Source organism: Alosa sapidissima, chromosome 1 (assembly GCF_018492685.1).
Source record: "Alosa sapidissima isolate fAloSap1 chromosome 1, fAloSap1.pri, whole genome shotgun sequence".
Lineage (NCBI taxonomy): Eukaryota > Metazoa > Chordata > Actinopteri > Clupeiformes > Clupeidae > Alosa > Alosa sapidissima.
In genome coordinates this window covers 31355389-31374130 of record NC_055957.1, presented here as the reverse complement: position 1 = coordinate 31374130, position 18742 = coordinate 31355389, and the positions used below count along the sequence as shown (strand labels likewise).

Sequence of the window (18742 nt, the reverse complement as noted above, 5' to 3'; positions counted from 1 at the left end):
AAGAGACACATTTAGCCGTCTAGCTCCATAGACCCCCATTGTTTTTGCACTTATTCGTGATCGCCTCTAGCGGAACTGCAACAGATTGCCGGTACAATGGAGTTAATAGGGAGTGATCCGGCTCTCCGTAAACGGGCTCTGCTAGTAATCAAGGATGAAGGATGCAGAACTTGGCAAAGGGTGAACGGCCTAGAGATTTACAAATCAATGGAGAAATGTGGACGCACATCATATATACCGTGAAACTGATACGGCGTTTGTGGACGCGGATCGGATTTGTTCCGAAAATCCGTGTTAAAACTGATTCGGACTAGTGTCTAAGCCTACATAATACTTTAATAGAATAGGCCTCAATAATGTTAGATGTTTACTCACACCCCATTACCCTAGGCATGAATGTATTCATACAATGGAATGATGCATGATTCTACAGATTGTATTCCTATTGTTATTGTATGAATGTCACAAAGTATGCTATTCAAAATACTTTTGCTAACTCATCATCAACCGTTTTTTATTCAGGGAGAAACTGACTGAGCATCAAGCTCTTTTACAGCAATGCCCTGAGTTACAAAACAACAACAATAATCAAAACAACAAAACAAGAACAATAAAAGATACAAAAGGCAAATAATAATAATAACTAGATGTACTGCATAGCGGTACAAAATATGACCGCCGCTCAGTCCTGTACATCCGTTCCGCGAAAATAAATCACACTTCAATTTGTCTCCATCTTTTACTCGATCCCCCACTCTTGAAACTTTTGTGTATGCTTGTTTAGTGTGAGTGCGGCTGCACAGAAAGTAGCCTACTGGTGCTGAAAAGGTGAATAGATTGTAGAATAGCCAAAGAAGATGTAGCATTGTTATAAAACCTTTAAAATATCTAAACAATCACAAGTAGGGCAGTTCATCACAGTTCATCCATTGCAACTGGATTGATGAAAGGTCACTTACACCTGTAGGCTACATTGTATTTGGGAAAAGCAAAAGGTATCAGCATAATTTTATTTATTTATTTATAAACAAAAAACATCTCTGTCAGTTCCATGCCGTTTTCAACAGCTATCAAAAACAAAGGTCATTTTTGGATGGATGGATTTTTTGTGAATGTTTTTTCTTCTACATAAGATTTTAGTCATCTTTAGTTCATGTGATACTTTATTGTCAATGCACAAATTAAGTAACAGTAGTCTGAAACGAAATGCTGTTTTACATCTAACCAGTGGTGCAAATAACTGACATGTCCAAATGGGCCTTGATGAAATGCGTCGCTAGACTGTTCATACACATTTTAACGGGCCAAAGTTGAAGAGCTGTTGTCCGTTATTGTTCGTGCAAATATAGGCTGATTCATGTTCCCTTGCATTGTGTAACTGAGGTCCATGGCTAGTCTGGCTTTCACCAGACCAAGCTCAATCTTTTAAGAAATCAAAAAATAAATAGCGGGCAGATCAGGCTGGGTTCACCCAGCCTAGTCCATAGGCACCCGATATTGTTTAATTTTCCGATTCAGATATCCACGCTCTGGCTATTCTAAATGCAAAAATGCATCAGGGAGTTATGAAAAAACTGTAACTAACAAACTAGATCCTAATAGAAAGCTGTTAGCTTCCCTAAGCTACAGGTAGGCTTATAAGGTAGGCCTATTTACAACATAAATTGTCAATAGGCTATGCTGGCGACACAAATAAAATCTCCTTTGGAACAATGGCTTACGCCTTACAGTATCAAGCGGACTTAAATTGCCATATCGTGGCGAAAAGTTGTAATAAAATTCACGCAGCTCCATGAGTCAAGGAAAGCGCGAATGAAGTAGCCACTTCTAAATGGGACCCACTAAGGTGTGTTGCTAAAGCAGCCATAATGAAATGAAGGTGTCATTGTATGGATACTTCACACACACGTGCTTTTTAATTTCACAGACTACAACTACCAAGCTGCAATCAAAGCACATTGATTCCCCTCTCATACCCTGCACTTAAAACAAATAAACAGGCGTCTCAGTCTCACGCATGTATAGGCAAAACTGTATCAGACCGGTGTAACGTTGGTAAATCTTCCATTGCACAGAATGATTTTTGTAGCACGTGCAACAAATGACAGTCGAAAGATACAATTACAGTGCTGCTATCAATTTGCTTGGTATAACCGCATTTATAGTTTTCTACAAATGCAATCAATCAATCAATCACTCCATCACTCAACCAATGCTAACGGTAACATTACCTAGGTCCTTATTGATATTATAAGATTAACGTACCTGCAGTAAAAAAAAACAAGCATGTCCAAGCATGATAAACTTCCTTAGATTTATTTCGCCTTCAAGAAGAAATGGGAATTACATTTCATGTGAATATCCTCCTATCCTTATTAGACGTTCTCTGCGGTAAACTACAGTACTTGTAGGAAGCGTCCATTGTTTTTCCAACCCACTTTTAACTTCCAACAAAATTACGTCTCACTGCAACGATGCGCCATCTAGTGGACAAACGACTACTTATCGCCAATACTGGAAATGCAGCCATGATGATGATGATGATGAATATTTATTTCGGCTTTCTTTTAATCCTACTGAATTTGTAATTATGTATCGGCCGTTCTAATACCGATAGTATGTGGGTGCCTCTGTGTGTGTGCATGTGTCTATGTGTGCACTGCCATCTACAGGCCAATGAGTGTACAGTCACTAAATGTACACATAACCTAATTTTTTTTAGACCCCCCCCCCCATGGATGAAATTCTACGAAACTTGGCATACCCCCAGAGAATGGCAGGTCAATCAAACACATAAAATTTGGTGCAGTTCTGAACATCTTAACTCCAGATAGGGGCGATTAAAGCAGAATAATATTGCATTTTCATTTTTTACGGGGGGGGGGTGGGGTGCAAATCACAAATGAGTGATTATGGGTCAGGTTGATGTGGGCCCTTCAGCCCAACATACCATAAAAGATTCTTCATCCTCAGTGCCACGGTTCAGGTAGTTATTTAGGAAAAACTGCTTTTTTTGCGGTTCGGGGGTGTGTGGAGTGGCCCCTGGGGACGAAACAAATTTTTTCCGTAAAAGTCTAGTGGGGCTACATACCCACCAAATTTCATGTGCACCGGTGTTTCGGTGTCCCGGGTATCGTTGACCAAAAATTCAGGAAGTAGATGACTGGGGGAAAAAAAAAAATTGGACAATCATTATATGACCGCTTAGTGGCGGTCATAACAAAAATCAAATAAAAATAATAATAATAATAAATACAAAGAAAAGAAGGGGAATGTATAAATAATAATAATGATGATATAAAAGGTCTAAAATATCAGTCAAAGCAAGAACATTGTCCAACAGCCATATCATCAATTATACCCTTGAATTGGTCTAGTGACACAAACCTAATTTCAATAACTCTTGCAATTTGTTCCATTTATTAGATGCAAAAAATGTAAAAGCTAATTTACCAAATTCAGATTTAATTTGAGGAGTTTGAAGAGATATAAAATTAGAACATAGTCGTTAATCCTGCTAGTCATAGACCACTTGACTGAACTGAACTAGGAAAAACAGCGTCAGAAAGATTCAGTTGCTATCAGTTGATAACAGACATGTTGTACAACACTGCCATCTGCTGGTTGTTCAGTGGAGGGTGTCTTCGCATTCAAATCTAGTGGTATTTATTTGTGGATCTTGGTGTGCAGTAGGAATGTCTCAAAATTACGTCATCGACATAAAAGCAAAAAGGAGATTCACAAATGCAGATTCCACATACAAAGTCAAGCATATTTATTTTCAAATCTCGAAAATATATTTACAAAGATACGTTTATTTATATAAATTTGTTTATTTATTTGTATGTCACATTTTTATATTTGTATTTTGTATTTGGATATTTATAAATGTATGTATATATATCCTTTTATATATATTTAAATCATTTTGAGACAATCCTCACTCCATAGCTCTGAACCCAGATTGATAAGGACTTAATATAGAATAAGATGACAAAAAGGAACGAAGCTCTTCATTTACAAAGGATTCTAACATCTTAGCTAAACATGGAAGCTTGGAGATTGGCCTATAGTTATTCAAATCACTTGGGTCTCCTCCTTTATGTAAAGGGGTCACTAGGGCTGATTTCCAGACTTCTGGAATAGAACCAGAGCAGAATGTTAAATTAAAAATGTGAGTTAAAGGTTCAGCAATGACGGGGGCTGCAATCTTTAAGAGATGTGGGTCTAACTGATCTGCACCCAGAGCTTTTCATACACTTGGAATTACACAGTCCATAGAGAACCTCAGATTGGTTTACTGGTCTAAATGAGAAGGAAGGGTTATTAGGCCTATTTGAAAATAAAAACCTCTCATCATTCGGGACTAGTGACACTGAAATTGTGTCTCTGGTGCCATATACACATTATTCAATTGATCAAATAGAGTACCACATTTGATAAAGTGATCATTAAAAGCATTACAAATCTCCATTTTCTCATTTACCACTTTAGAATCCAACATAACTGACAGACGAAAGAGATTCCACACTATCCCATTGTCTCTCCAGTGATAGCATTGGCCACCAAGACCACCCATTTGCATCCTTGGTGGCCTTTGTGATGGAACTGAGGTAGCCTAGAAGTTAAGCCATTGTTTGTGGAGGTTCTCTACCTGGGGTGTGCATTGATGATACTCAGTGGTGTATGGCATTGTTTTATATTTTGAGTTCACTTATAGTGTGTAGAGATAGTAGTCCATGGTTGTCTGCAAAGTGTGTAGGCCTACATTTCATATTTTGTACGCAACACTACTTTGCATTGTTCACCATTTGCACTACCGCCACACACCATAGAATTTCACTAAATAGCATGCAGATAACAGACATAGCCTACACTCTATACGTGTTTAATTCGTGGTAGACATTCTTGTGGTGGATAGACCGTCCCACGGTTTCAGCTGTAATTTCATAATTATTGTTTTTCTTGTTCTGAACGCGTGTAGCCTTCTCCCCATCTCGGTCTTAACGCTACTGTATATTTTAGTAGAAGTGTCATAGAAAGCGCGCTCCTAGAAAGACTATGACTGCCTTTTCGCTCCACGGCTTTGTAAACTGTGGCCAACCCGTCGACGACCGTCATTCTTTAACTGAAATGAAATGTTTAACACAATACGCCAAGATGGGTTTGTAGCCAGCCAGTTTGGTCTTTATGAAACTGCTAGTTTGTGTGTTTGCATGACTTTTTGGTTGTAACGACCTAATATAAAATGTTTTCAAAAGCGAATCTAATGTTACTGCTCCATGTTATCGCAACAGCACCACCAGTCGGGCTGTGCCTGCCCTTTGCAAAAGGATTAGCATTTTTGCAGATCCCTCCTCCTCCACAAAAACCGCCTTGACTGCCTGCGCCCTCGACGTCATTCATTTCACCACGAACCCCGGATTCAGGCGGACATCACGAAGAACATCCCTTGCTCTCAGCAAACGAGGTAAGCTTGCTTCACGGAATTTAGTTTCCCCCGCTTTACTCGCGCTTCACTATACGATTGTAAAATAATAAGTATTTGCTGTAAGAACATGCATAGTCGTTAAACAATTTAACATCGTTCCCGTCTTGTGGAAATCTGGCTAACCATTCAGCTAGTTAGCTAGCTGGTCGTCTTAGCACAATTCAGGCGCGTTACCTAAAATGGCGCAGCAAGTGCAGAAGATGCATTTCTCAAAATCAATAGACTCTTAACATTGGTCTGTACATAATTTCAGTTTGGTATGCCAAACAGTGCAATTGTATACTTTTGCTCAACATCCAATAAAAACATTGTCTACGTGTTTGAGTTTAGCATCCGCCACGGTAAATATAGTAGAGCCATTGAAAGTAGGTCAAACAATGCGGCCGCCGCATTGTCGGCCTACTTTAGCTAACCTAATGTTACTAGCTTCTTAGCGATGGCTCCAATCGACGCCATTTATGGTTTAGAACGACTATTGCACACTCACTTGCTAGAGGTACGGAATTTGTGGCACAGCGCACATGCATTTTCTTTCTCAATGTAATTTTCATCACCCTCTTATGTCTTCATTAGGTGTAGACCAGCGCCATGTCTGACGAGGGGAAGCTGTTTGTCGGTGGACTTAGCTTCGACACAACGGAGCAGTCCCTTGAAGAGGCTTTCTCTAAGTACGGGGTTATCTCAAACGGTAAGCTGATTTATCGGTGCAGATGGAATTCGACGGGTTAGTGTGGGAAGAGACCTCCGTGTATCAAGACAATACTCAAAGTCTCCCCCTCCCCCTTTATCCCTACAGTTCACGTTGCCAGAAATCGGGAAACCCAGAAATCGCGTGGTTTCGGTTTCGTCACATTCGAGAACCCGGATGATGCGAAAGACGCCTTGGAGGGAATGAATGGAAAGGTAAGCTACTACTTTTCAGTTTAAGAATCTTAAATATATTTTAATGCAGAATGTTGGTCAATGATTCTATGTTTATTATATAAAAATTACATGTTTGTGCCACTCATTAAGGTTATTATCTTATTATTTTATCTGTTTGCATAATTCACAAGCTAAATGCATGCATTAACAATGAGTTCACACTGAGCCTGGCTATGCTGTCAACATTCTGAAACTCCACACACCTCTCTGCCCATCTGGATTCAGTATCATACAGTAGATTCTCTGTAAAAAGTTCATACACAGCCCAAAATTCATGACCAACCATGTGTTCTCTCCTCAGTCTGTCGATGGCAGAACGATCCGCGTGGATGAAGCTGGGAAGCCCGGTGGTGGACGCTCAGGCGGTGGCGGCGGCGGTTACCGTGGTGGCGGAGGCGGCGGTGGATTCTTCCGTGGAGGTCGTGGCAGAGGTGGGCCACGAGGTAAGGGCTGGCTGATGATGAAACCCCAAGCGGCAGCTGGTTCTGACCCCGTGCCTGGACCTGTCTGGTGGCAGAACCAGCTACCACCTGGGGAGGTGGTTTTCTCCCCTGTTTGTCGGATGTCATGCCCCGCCTTGGTCTCCTTTTAACCCCTAACACCACACCTGCATGTGTTTGGAGTGTGCTCTGCTGTGCCCAGTCACCCTCCTAATATAGTATATAGACTCCATTTCACCCTCACTGTCAGATGACCCTGAAAAGCTGCCCACCCTGTAGAACACTAGAGGTGTTGTGTTGTCTCAGTTACATGCCAAGAATGATGTTTTTGTCATGCAGCAGAGTTAACTGATTCCAGACCATCTGTGCAAATATGATTAAATATGCAAGTAAGGAGGCATGTGATTGATTGAAAAGTTGCTTATTAATTAAGATATTTAATATTGTTAAGATATTACAATGTGCACTGTAGCTTGGAAATCTGTTAATACTCACTTGTTACCTCTGTTCAGGGTTCATGTGACTGAGGGCAAGGAGGTGTAAAGTAACTGCATTGCTTGAAATACACACAGCCAATCATAGTTTTAGGAGAGTGCCACTGACGTTTTTTATAACCCTTGACCCTAAAACCAGGTGGCGGAGGATACGGAGGTGGTGGTGACCGTGGATACGGTGGCGGTGGAGACCGTGGTTATCGTGGCGGCGGCGGCGGTGGTGGTGACCGTAGCTACAGCAGAGGTGGTGGCAGCGGCGGTTACTCCAGCCGGAGTGGGGGCTACTCCTCAGGGGGAAGTGGTAGCTACAGCCGGGACAGGTGAGAATGCCTTGCGCACGCACACAGGCTTATACCACCATCTTAAACACACACACAAGTCTGCAACACATCATATGCAAGCCTACGTGGACCTATACATGGACTATCTAACACACACACACGGGAATATGTGCTTATGGTACTACTTCACACAAATAGATAAGTTAGAGTGCACACAATCACTAAACTATTAGAAATGTTAAATGTGCGTATCCATCCATCACCCACTCTGGGTGTTCACACAAATGCATGAAATACTGCACAGTACATGTCGGAATAATCAAACAATTACGCTATGTTGAAACAGGAAACAAAGATCCTTGTTTGAATTGTTCTACTGAGAAGAACTGAGATTCAATCAGGCAGTGCCTTAACATTGCACTCTGCCTTTCTGAAGAGTGTTCATAGACTCTGCTGTACTTTTTGTTTAGTGTAAGCTGATTTTTGCTTAGTCGTTTACTAATACTGGATGTTTGTTTTACAGGGACCAGTCTGGCGGCTATGGTGACAGGTCTGGGGGCTCGTACCGAGAAGGCTATGACCGCTACGGTATGTATAACTAGGCGTTTCTGCCCGAGACCTGGTGCTAGCACGTCATATGACCAATCTTAGCCATGGACCCCCTCGCTGGCAGCACTCAGGCCTGTAGGCTAACGATCCACAGAGACCTATGGGACCAAATAGATTCAATTTGAGTTTTCTGTTTTTACTACCCTCAATTCCCTCTTGTGCATTCTAGCGGGAATTATCAAGGTTGTCTTTGCATTTTTGTCTTTGAATCTTCATTAACTCCTTAATCTGTTTGAGCAGACCCCCTCCCTCTCTCCCTCTCTGCTCACCTTAAAAAAATACACCATCAAATCATTGATTCTAAAATGACCCCTCTTTTCTTGGTTACAACCCCAGCCAAACCCCTAAGTGGGACTCTGTATCCTCCTGTCTGTCTGTGCACATCAGCCACTTTCTCTCTAAGCGCACACTTGTGCACTCACACTGATGACCATGCATTGTCGCATTCTACTCCTGGAACCGTGCGTTGGCGCGTTCTACTCCTGGTCCTCTCCTCCTTTCCCCTTTGGCTCTGCACTGGGGCCGATGACTCCAGAACGTGGCTAACCCCTGAGTGGGCACCACAGTCCCCATGCTATCTGGGTGCGGCATAGCTTTCATGAGCTCTGATCCCTGTTACCGATCGTTTCACACTCCCTAGCTCAGGCTCACTCAATCTACTCGTATTCCTTTTAAAAATGGAGAGAATTAAGAATGCTACTCCTGCAAAAATGTTTGCATCATATGGCCAGCAGCAGCGTCCAGTCATTGCCCACATGGTGGCACTCCATGGAGTGGGTTTAGTGAGGCCTGACGTGGCTGGTATCCGTTGCGGAGTCTGTCTCCGTCTGTCTCTGTCCTGCCAAGAATTTCCTCGAAGCTAAACCTCCCCTTTTTATGTTTCTTTTTTAGTGTTCTTTTCTTTCTCCGTACTTAAGACAGCTGTACTCATGGTTGCTGTCAGAAGCGTAGAGACAGAAAAGAGTTTTGTTTGTTTTTTTTATCCTTCAGTGTCTTCATCTCTTGTTTGTTTGCTTGACTCTCGTCCTCAGCTTCGTTCGACTAAATATCAGCCTGCTCCCTCTTTGCCCTGAGATCAACACCTCACAAAGATGCCCACCGCAAGAAAACCCAAATTGGTCAAGTTATCTCTTTCTTGTTTTCTTGGCGATTTGCAAATCGCGTTTTCCTATGTTGAATTTTACTTACTTGCGTGCATCTTTGTTTTGTGGGGGGGGGAACACGAAAAAAAAGGGGGATGTTAAGTTTCTGACAAGACCGTCAGAACAAGTTAAAAGCAAATCTGCCTCGTTGGCATCACACTCATTTGCAGCAGAATCTTGGTCCTTCATTCAGTAAAATCAGGCAGCCTCGTTTGTGAACCAAAAGAAACGAATTGACCTTTTTTATATTTGATTTGTCATAGTGAAAGGTGACGTCCTGCTATTTTAGGACCCAACCAATCCTAACAGTTTGCTCCGTTGTAGTTCTCTTGGTCTCTGAGATATCTGAACATAATGTCCCATTTCCTTAAGATGACCTAACTTTTTTATATGTATTGTAAAGGCTACTTTCTACGTCCATGTGAAGAGTAAAGTTACGCATAAGCAGTCACTTTGACACTTTTTTTCTTTGTTTTGAAGGATTCTCCAATAGGAATATCGGCATTTTTATAGCCCGGCCCACCGCTCTTAAGTGATGTTTTTAAAGAACAGAGACATATCTCCCACACAGGCATCCGATAGACCAAACTAAATTGTCACTGTCTATTTTTGGCTAAGACGCCATATTTAACACACCAGGTTCCATGCAGTTTTTCATGAAGCGCTTGTCAACCCTGAAAAGAGGTATTGGTGTGAGGTGATGTAACGTTGGGTTTGGGGAGGGGTTGCCCATGATCAGTTTCCAAAGCATGGCTTCCTTTCAGACTGGTGAAGTGCCCTGCTTCTACTACTGAGGCCAGAACCTGCCCACTTCTGGCCCAGCCCTGGCCCACTACAGGCCCAGACTCAGCCCTGCCCTCCACGGCTCATTACCCCTCTCCAGTCAGTCTGAGGTATCAGAGACCCCTGCTCCTCCAAACCAACAGCTTCTCTCTTTCTTTTTTTTTAAATTTACTGTAAACTATGGACTTGACACAAACTCTTAAAGGAAACAAAAAAGAACCACCACAACAACAAATAAACAAAAAAGATTTAATGGAAATGGATAACTTGATAAATCACTGTCGGGGGAGATTTAAAAAAAAAAAAAAAAAAAAAAAAAAACACTTCATATGTGCAACTGTCCTCACTCAGCATAGAGGGGAGATAACGTTACTGTGCTCTCTGTGTTCTGTTCTCTGTACCAACTCCTATTTGATATTCCTCAGTTCTTTTGTTGTTGGGTTTTTTTTTTGTGTGTTCATTTTTGGCTTCATGGAGCCCATTAAACGATGGATTTGTTGAAAATGCTGTGCAACATTTCTTGTGCCTCATGGGGGGAAAAAAACAAAGCCTTGCCTGCTACGGTCATCAAGCGGATGTGATGAAGGGAGCCGGTCCTATCAGGGTGATCAGGTTTGTCTCCACACAAAGGGAGACTGTACACAGGGTTGTAGCGCTAGTGCCTTTACGTTAAAAAGATGGGGCTTATTCCTCATTTCAAAGAACATACTTGCAGGATGAAAATGGGGAGGGAGATGGGACTTGTCTGGCCGTTAAAAAGACACAAACAACAAGGGGTGATTAGTTTGTCTCCATTGAAGAGAAAAATTGTTGGTGGTGTTCTGAAGCTGAATTGGATTGATCTGGTATTCGCTTGAAAGGTCTGATCCTTCCCTGGCCGGCGTGCATCTGATCTGGGAGCAATCCCATCTCCAGGCATTATCACTGGTTGTATCAGCTGTGAAGCTGAAGTGATTTTTGCTTTAAGGGATTTTGAAGTAAACATGTATTTTGGGGGCAAGTGAATTCATGGCATTTGTTTTCTCCTTTGGGAGGGATTGGTTATGTTGGGTGTTGGTTGAATCTAGCAACTGCTCAAGTGAAGCAACTTATTTTTTCCTTGTGCAGTTGCTGTTTGTGGATGTATATAAGATGCCTGTGTCAGTTTGCTTGCGTGTTGGGCATTTGGATGGCTGATGGTATGTCTGGGAGGACTGATGCACTTTGATGTCAAGTCAACCCCAGACAAAAGGTTGATGCAGGGCCTTTGCAGAGGTCTGCATTGCACTGAACAGGGTTCCCACGGGCCATGGAATATCATGGAATTGTAAGTCTATTTAAGACATGGAAAGTAGGGGGGGTTGGTTTTTTTTTTTGGGGGGGGGGGCAAGTCAGGGATTCAACCAATCAATTTTGAGTAGCTTGTAAATGTATCAAGACATTTGTCAAAAGCAATATTTTCCATGCAGTACTGGATTAGTTTAAACATCTTGTATACATTTGTTATCATAAATGATTTTCTTGAAACTATCCCCCTCTTACTCATCAAATCACAGGCATGATGTATAAGGGTGTATTAGGAATGTAATCATAATTATAAGCAGTGCCAAATTAAAGCAAAAGACTTGCAAATTGGTGTGTTTAAGACCATGTCCATGCGTAGCTAGGTGTTAAATTTTTTATTTTTATGCGTTTTGACCTTTCATCCACGCAAAAACGGAGATTTTTATAAACTAGCCTAAGGGGAGATTTTCGAAAAGGGGTTTCGTGTCAGAGAAAAGAGTTTTTGGATTGTGATGCGACACAATCCCTTTTCTTTAAAATGATGTCAGGTCTCCGATTGGTGAATATTGCCATCTGTTTGTCATTTTCTTGACCGCCTTCAACGGCAGTTTTTGCATATCCATATGGATGGAATTATTTTGCACTTTTAGAAATACCTGGCTACGCGTGAATAAGGCCTAAGATACCATGGCTCGTGGTTATCTGCTGAGAACAAAGTTAGTTATTCATTTTACTTAATCAGTCGGGGAACTTCACATGTGACTCAGTGAGAACCCTGACGGAACCAAAATATATAAAAATAAAAACCACCTTTGATCTGGAGACTAAAATTGTGGCTGGTGGTGGTAATTTGAAATTCTGTGATTTATAGTTTTTGATGTTGCTAAATAAAAAAAACAAAAAATGGGAAATATCGCTGTTCTGCATTTTGTTCCTGTACACCAAACAGGTTTGAAACAATGTAATTTCAGCAGGGTTCTGTTCCAAGTAGGATGGTATTTCGGGTATGTGGTTGAGTTAACTGAACCGGTTTTGCCACTAAGAGTAAGTAATAAACTTAATAGAGTATGTAGTAGTAGTATATTTTTGGAATTTTTGTCTTTTATTCATAGAGGACAGTGAAGAGTGGCCGGAAGCAAGTGGAAGAGAGATGGGGTGGGATCGGGAAATGTAGCGGGCTGGACTCGAACCCGGGTCCTCGTGCGCACCTTGACTCAAGGTGGCATGGACGCTGTAATCAGTGGTACCACAGCGCCCCCATAGGATTAATTTTTTTTGTTTGTTTTTTTTTTCCCCCGTTAGGAGATTGAAGCTGTACTATTGTGGCTTTACCGCTTACTCGGAGTTAACATCTTCAGGTTTGCCACTAAACCATGTACTTGGAATACCGTACAGGTATGATAAGGGGTTGAGTGCGAAGTGAACATCAGTCCATGCTTTCATTGAGCGTCACTTTTGGGTTCTAATGGTGGGCTGCTAATTAATTGAAAAAAGACAGGGGTGTTGCGGTCACTGTAGGGAGAATGGCTAGCTCCAAAGTTTGCAAAATGTGATGTCCTCAGTTTGCATATCCAAATGTGTAGGTGTAGCCCAGTGACTATAACAAACATGGACAGCATGCTTCATTGTTTTGAAGCCGAAATCGAAATGTGAATTTAACCATTTCAATTTGTGAAATACAATTGGTCTGTATTATTGGGGGAAATAAATTGAGTACTCAGCAATTGCTGTTTGGAGTCAGAATACATGTAGGAAACCAGGTCCACCCAGAATTGACCATCTATCTGCCATTTTTAGTTTCTTATGGTGTTTTCCATTCTGACTGATGGGTCCATGACTGTCCTTGCTTTGTAGAGTCGTTGGTGTAGCCTCTTTGGGCTTTCACATGCGACACAGAGCGACATTTTCAACATGGTTGTACACGTGAGCTCTTCGAGCAAAGTGCAGTGGCAAGCTGCAAAATGTTAGCCATTGAAATGGGTTTCAGAGCCCAGTGGTGGCATTGTCACATTTGTATGTGGAGGCCTCATCACTCTGTAGGATGAGCGTAAGAGGGGAGCAATTGAATCAGATTTACTAAATTGAAGAGGGGGGTGACGGTGGGACACACACACACACACACACACACACTCAGCCTGCTGCTGTTGGGAGAGCTGTTATGTGAAGTCTGGCCTGGGTGCAACGTTTCCTGTGAGCAAGACCCGCTGCTGCTGCTACTACCACTGCCGCTGCTGCTGCTCCTCTGTGAGACAAAGAACTCCTTAAAGTTCATGGTGCGAGGTAAAACAAAAGAAAAAGAAAGAAAAGAAAAAAAACTGTTTTCTTGTTGCCTTAGTGTCCTTAGCACTCAGACTAGCAGCCCAGTTCTGGTCTGGGCTTGGTGATCTCAGGCCTCTGACCCCAACACTCACACTTATTGCCCCCACGCTTACAAAGTCAACAGATTTGTTAATTTTCTCCCCACTCTGCCCTCTCCCCCTCTAAGCTCTTGCCAAACTTCCCATTCTTTTATCTGTTGTTTTTTTCTGAAACCCATGGCAGGTTTAACTGCATGATCCGTTAACTGCCCCCTATCCAGCTGATGGTTGTATTGACGCAGTGCAGCTTGTGCACAGTGTCAGGACTAGCATCTCTATGAGTACTGATGGCTGGTTCCTCCATTTCGCCCCGTTTTAAACCAACAGAACAATGTTATTAGTCTGCGCACAGCCATGAGGGGTATACCATGAAGCAAGGTTAATGACCTGCCCAGGTAACTTCAGGAGTAACCACTGATCTCTAGAAACAATAGCTGTCCAGTGCAGTGAGTGAGAGAGCAGCGGTTCCTCTAGAAGTCACCCAGGTTAGCCGGTTACCTCGCTTCGTAGTACAGCCCTTTGAGAACCCTTTTACAGCGACCTGTTTGTTTCTTTTTGACCAACAAGTCCAGACCCAGTCCAACTCCCACCCACCCACCAAAAAAGCAGCAACTTAAAATCTATTTCCTTAAATGTACATGTGAGCAATAGTTTAGTCTAAGCATGCTCTTCAAATGCTCTCAGATTAATTCCATACAGATGTGTGTAGTTGTCCATCCATGAATAAAGTATGCTTCATTTCCTGCAGGCTGACTGCGTCTCCAGTCCACTGCAGGTGTGTGGTAAGGCAGAGGCCAGTCCTGAGTCACCTGGACGCCCAACGACCTAACCCTTGTCCAACAGGTGAGTCTCCGTAATCATACACTGATTAGATCATGTTGTACACTACAGATGGGAGACACTGGGGGTGTCTTATACTTATTTATGTTTACCAATATACTTATTTATGCATTTAGATGACACTCTTATCTAGTTTGACCTACAAAGACTAAACTAATTTCTGCTGTGTTTGCCTGTGTGGACTGTTTTTACACTCTTGCTGGCTACTGTTGGCCAGATAACTGCCTTCAACTGCAGCTTCATATTAGCCTCATCGGGGAAATGTGTTAGTCAAGATGGTAGGTCGTAGGTCCCGGGGGGGGGGGGGGGGTCTGGTATCGGTTGTCATCTGAGCGGGGGGGTGGGGGGGGAGGGGGTGTTGGCGTCTTGTTTGTGCGATACACTACAGACTCTGTATATTTAACAATTATTTATTAAACACTACATTATAAATAAATAACCAGCTTCTCAAAATAACAGTTAACAAAGAACAAAGTAACAACACCAAACAAACTATACAACAGTATACAAATATTTCAAAATATTTGTGCAAATTTAACAAAGACTATTACAAACTATAGAACAAATGCAAAACAACAAAATGTGCAAATGTGATCAGTCACTACTTATGGCAGAGCTGACAACTAGCATTGTTACAAGCCATCCTTGGCTTTAAAAAGATCATTTCAAGGGCCCTTTGGTAATTGGTAATGCTTATCTTCATGCAGGCTGTCAGACTGTTGACCTACAGCCTGTTCCGCAAGTCTGTCCTGATCTATACACCGAGAGTGAATGAATTTTAGATCATTTTATAGTTTTGTGTAATGTGGATGGAATTTGAGCGCGGAGCGCTTTTTAATTTAGAGGCCGGAGTGGCCGTTCTGTTCCGCTCCCATACCGCTCACACCACGAGTCTGAGGCATGCCGTTGCCTCTTTGTGGAAGCGTGGGATAGGCTACATTTCAAAGGCTTTCTTTCTTTCTTTTTTCTTTCTTTCTGTTTTTGTTAACTTGTGGAATATTTTTTGTTAACTTCTCAGTTGAAGTGAATTATAACCTTTACACATTTGTTGAACCATGGTACTAATAAAAACTACAGGATAGAAGGAGCTGAAATGTTGCTTCATTTATCCAATTTCCACCACTATGGAAAATATGGGCCGGTCTTGGGCCTGAAACTCCCGGGCTGAAAAGTGGCCCCACTCCGGCCCTGACCAAGACCGTTAAATTTCAAAGATATTGGCCATATTGCCTGTTCGTTGATGGGGATGGAGTTAGCTAAATAATTTAGAAAGCATACGCGTAGGCACGGATGGGCCTGGACGGGCCTAGGCCTGTCTATTGTCAGTCTTGCGCAAGTCAACACTGTGCTGAGAGCAGGTGGCTGTTTACTTGGCCGCTTCTCCGGTCAAATTCGCGCCAGGTCAATTTAGCTCCCCGGTCCCAAAGAACTAAGAGCAACGGCAATATATTTCACTCAGAACATTTATTTTAAAAGACTGCAACACTGATATTGCAACAACAAACAAGCTTGGCAACGTTAACTAAAGGGATCAGTCGGGATTAATTGCCAAAAGAACGAAAATCACGCAGTCGACTAGCCTAAATATTTTAAACTTGCGCCAAACGGATGAACCCAGCATCGGTGCGTCGCATAAATTAAAACACAAATTGAAGCAACAACTTGATCATTGGACAACCCTACCACTAAACCTTTCCATAGGCCTGCAACGTTTATGACATAAAAAGTGGAATATGAACGCATTTCATACCTGACAATTAAACGGAGCTGTGGCTGTTCGCGATTTGACTGATTCTTGAGAACGAGGACCGAGATATTTGCACCGCTCAGCTCCGCTCACTAGCTCTGATTCGGAGGCATATCACCAGTGTTGGGAGTAATGCATTAAAAAAGTAATGTAATTACAGTAATGCATTGCTTTTTGCTGTAATGCAGTAATGTAAGGCATTACCAATACAATTTCAGTAATATTTTACTCGGAACAATTCTCAGTAACTGAAGTTACTTTTTAATCCAAAATTGAGAAATGCTCAATTGGCACCAGAGAAGATTATCCAAGAATTAAAAAAGGTAATCTATGCTGGTCCTGGAATTTGATTGCCTTGTTTAGATGACTGTAGAAAGGGAATTTGAGTTATCTCTGCCATTCATTCAACAGATGTAACATGGTTAGGCTATACTTCTCATTTCAAGCAGTGAGAATAACTAAAATGTTGCTTTTACAGACAAAGATCATAGCCATTATTCTCAAACTATTTGCATTAAGTCTACACCACTGTAAGTGGAAGGAAAGGCAACCAGCAATGATGAGAACCATTTAAAGTCAACATACAATTTCACTGTGGCTATATTTTACTATATTAAGTTGTGAGTGACCTTTGGCCTTTGGGGCCTACATTGTCCCATGAGCCATAACTGCAACCATTATATTGTTCTTTTGTTAGCCTTAAGCTTAGCTCAGTCATTATACCATACCACATCACCTCCTGCCGTGTAATGAGCAGAATTTAACACATGAAGATCTATTGAGAACACCAAATCCATATTTCCTGTTATTTTGGTGAAAGTAATGTAAACATAGTGTAATGCCTTACAATTCAAAGACAGTAATATTGTAATGTAACAAATTACTTTGAGATGACAGTAACAAGTAATAAATAATGCATTACGCTTTTGAAGTAACTTGCCCAACACTGCATATCACATATGTAAAGATTATAAAATCTGATTATTTTTCAATTCATGACACGTTTCTTCTTATTTTTTAATGCGTTCTGCGGAGAAGGGAGATTGGCGTTGATCACGGTTTGGAATGAAAGGGAGAAAACAGGACAAAGTAACATGTTGTTTTTTTTTTTGACGACGTAGTTAAGGCGGCATTCTTGTTTTGCCAAGGCGGCCGCCTTGACTGCAAAGTGCTGCGGGAAACCCTGCTCATCATTCAACTGCAGCTACATATTAGCGTCGTCATGGGTGTTTTGGCGAGGGCCCCATGAACACCAAATCTGTTTATGGTTGAGCTTATTTTTATACTCTTCATTAATTAATCATGTCGTTCTAAAAGTCCAAATGCTAAAATAGCCTCAGAATGTTCAGCCTATAATTCCTGAGTAACTGGTGTCTCACTTAACCTATCACACACACACACACACTTGATTTGCTTTGCTCACCACAGCTAGCCCTTGGGTTGCTGTAGAGAGCTCACAGAGAGTGTAGTGTAGCTGGTTTATTTGGAGTAGATACCATTTTTAACCTCTGACACATTCTAACCAGTGCCTTAGTGTGAGTGCAAGGGGAGGTAACATGAGCAGGGCCTTTCTGGTTTGGTCTACTCAGTTTGGCTCAAAGTTATTAGGCACTGTGCCTGAATTCAGATATTGGCCAGGCTGATTTTAAAATAGCTAATTAAATATAAGTACATTGAAAGTTTCAGATGACGCTGAGACGTTTCCCTTGCTTTAAAACTTGTTTACTTAATGTGGCTTGCATCGACTGATGCATCCTATTTTATATCCGAGGCCTTAGCACAGTGAGCTGAACACCTTGACATGGGATATTGAGTACAATCTGTCTGTGTTCTATTCTGCAGGTTGAGTGGACCGAGGAGCAGATGGTTTGGCGGTGCCGCTGTCTGTAGACTGAACCGCTATCGCTAGACAGAAAGCAGAAGAAGGGTTCAGATGAACCCACCTATCATGCCCACACTAACCAGTCGAGCGAGAAGGTTGCACAGTTGTTGCGGGGTCACATTCTTCAGAGGTTAGGGGCAGTGGAGGGTCAGACTCAGCTGACGCTGTCAATGGAACACTCACTCACACAACAGGACACGTCTCCATGGCGACACATGGTGCACAGCTAGGCCAGAACAGAGCCGCATTCTGGCCAGATCTGTAGTTGTGTTGGGTGTTCCAGAACTGCCTTCCCTGGACTGCAGAGGGGGGCAGAAGTAGAGGTTTGCTGTAACGTGTTACTGAGGCGCGCCTTTGACTGGCTGCTGTTTACAGAGAATGAGCTGGAAATGCTCTACAAGAAGACCACTAGATCAACATCTGATATTGGCATAGTTTAATCTCAACATGAAGGGGAAAACAGGACTCCGTTTCTCAAGTTACAGTTGT

At 42.1% G+C, this 18742-nt stretch overlaps 1 protein-coding gene across 5 annotated transcripts; it reads left to right on the top strand.

The window, feature by feature from the left end:
• Nucleotides 1-5313: 5313 nt before the first annotated feature.
• Nucleotides 5314-18721, top strand: cirbpa (cold inducible RNA binding protein a). 5 transcript variants are annotated; one of them, XR_006024570.1, is made up of 8 exons: nt 5314-5470; nt 6065-6179; nt 6288-6394; nt 6717-6858; nt 7489-7669; nt 8154-8218; nt 14533-14627; nt 18214-18721. XR_006024570.1 is itself a non-coding variant. In XM_042068051.1 (7 exons), the coding sequence occupies exons 2-7, from the start codon at nt 6080-6082 to the stop codon at nt 9282-9284; spliced, it is 585 nt and encodes a 194-aa protein (XP_041923985.1). In that variant the 5' UTR covers nt 5314-5470; nt 6065-6079; the 3' UTR covers nt 9285-10668. The 5 variants fall into 5 exon arrangements, 4 of the variants coding, with proteins under 4 accessions (XP_041923985.1, XP_041923911.1, XP_041923786.1 ...); XM_042068051.1 differs by lacking the exons at nt 14533-14627; nt 18214-18721 and adding an exon at nt 9271-10668 and having other exon boundaries at nt 6717-6834; XM_042067977.1 differs by lacking the exons at nt 14533-14627; nt 18214-18721 and adding an exon at nt 9271-10668 and having other exon boundaries at nt 6717-6846.
• Nucleotides 18722-18742: the final 21 nt, after the last annotated feature.

Coding starts and splice junctions, on each gene's coding strand:
- cirbpa (XM_042067781.1), top strand. CDS start 6,080: ATGTCTGACGAGGGGAAGCTGTTTGTCGGTGGACTTAGCTTCGACACA. Junction 6,180..6,287: donor GTACGGGGTTATCTCAAACG/GTAAGCTGATTT, acceptor TTATCCCTACAG/TTCACGTTGCCAGAAATCGG. Junction 7,670..8,153: donor GGTAGCTACAGCCGGGACAG/GTGAGAATGCCT, acceptor TTTGTTTTACAG/GGACCAGTCTGGCGGCTATG.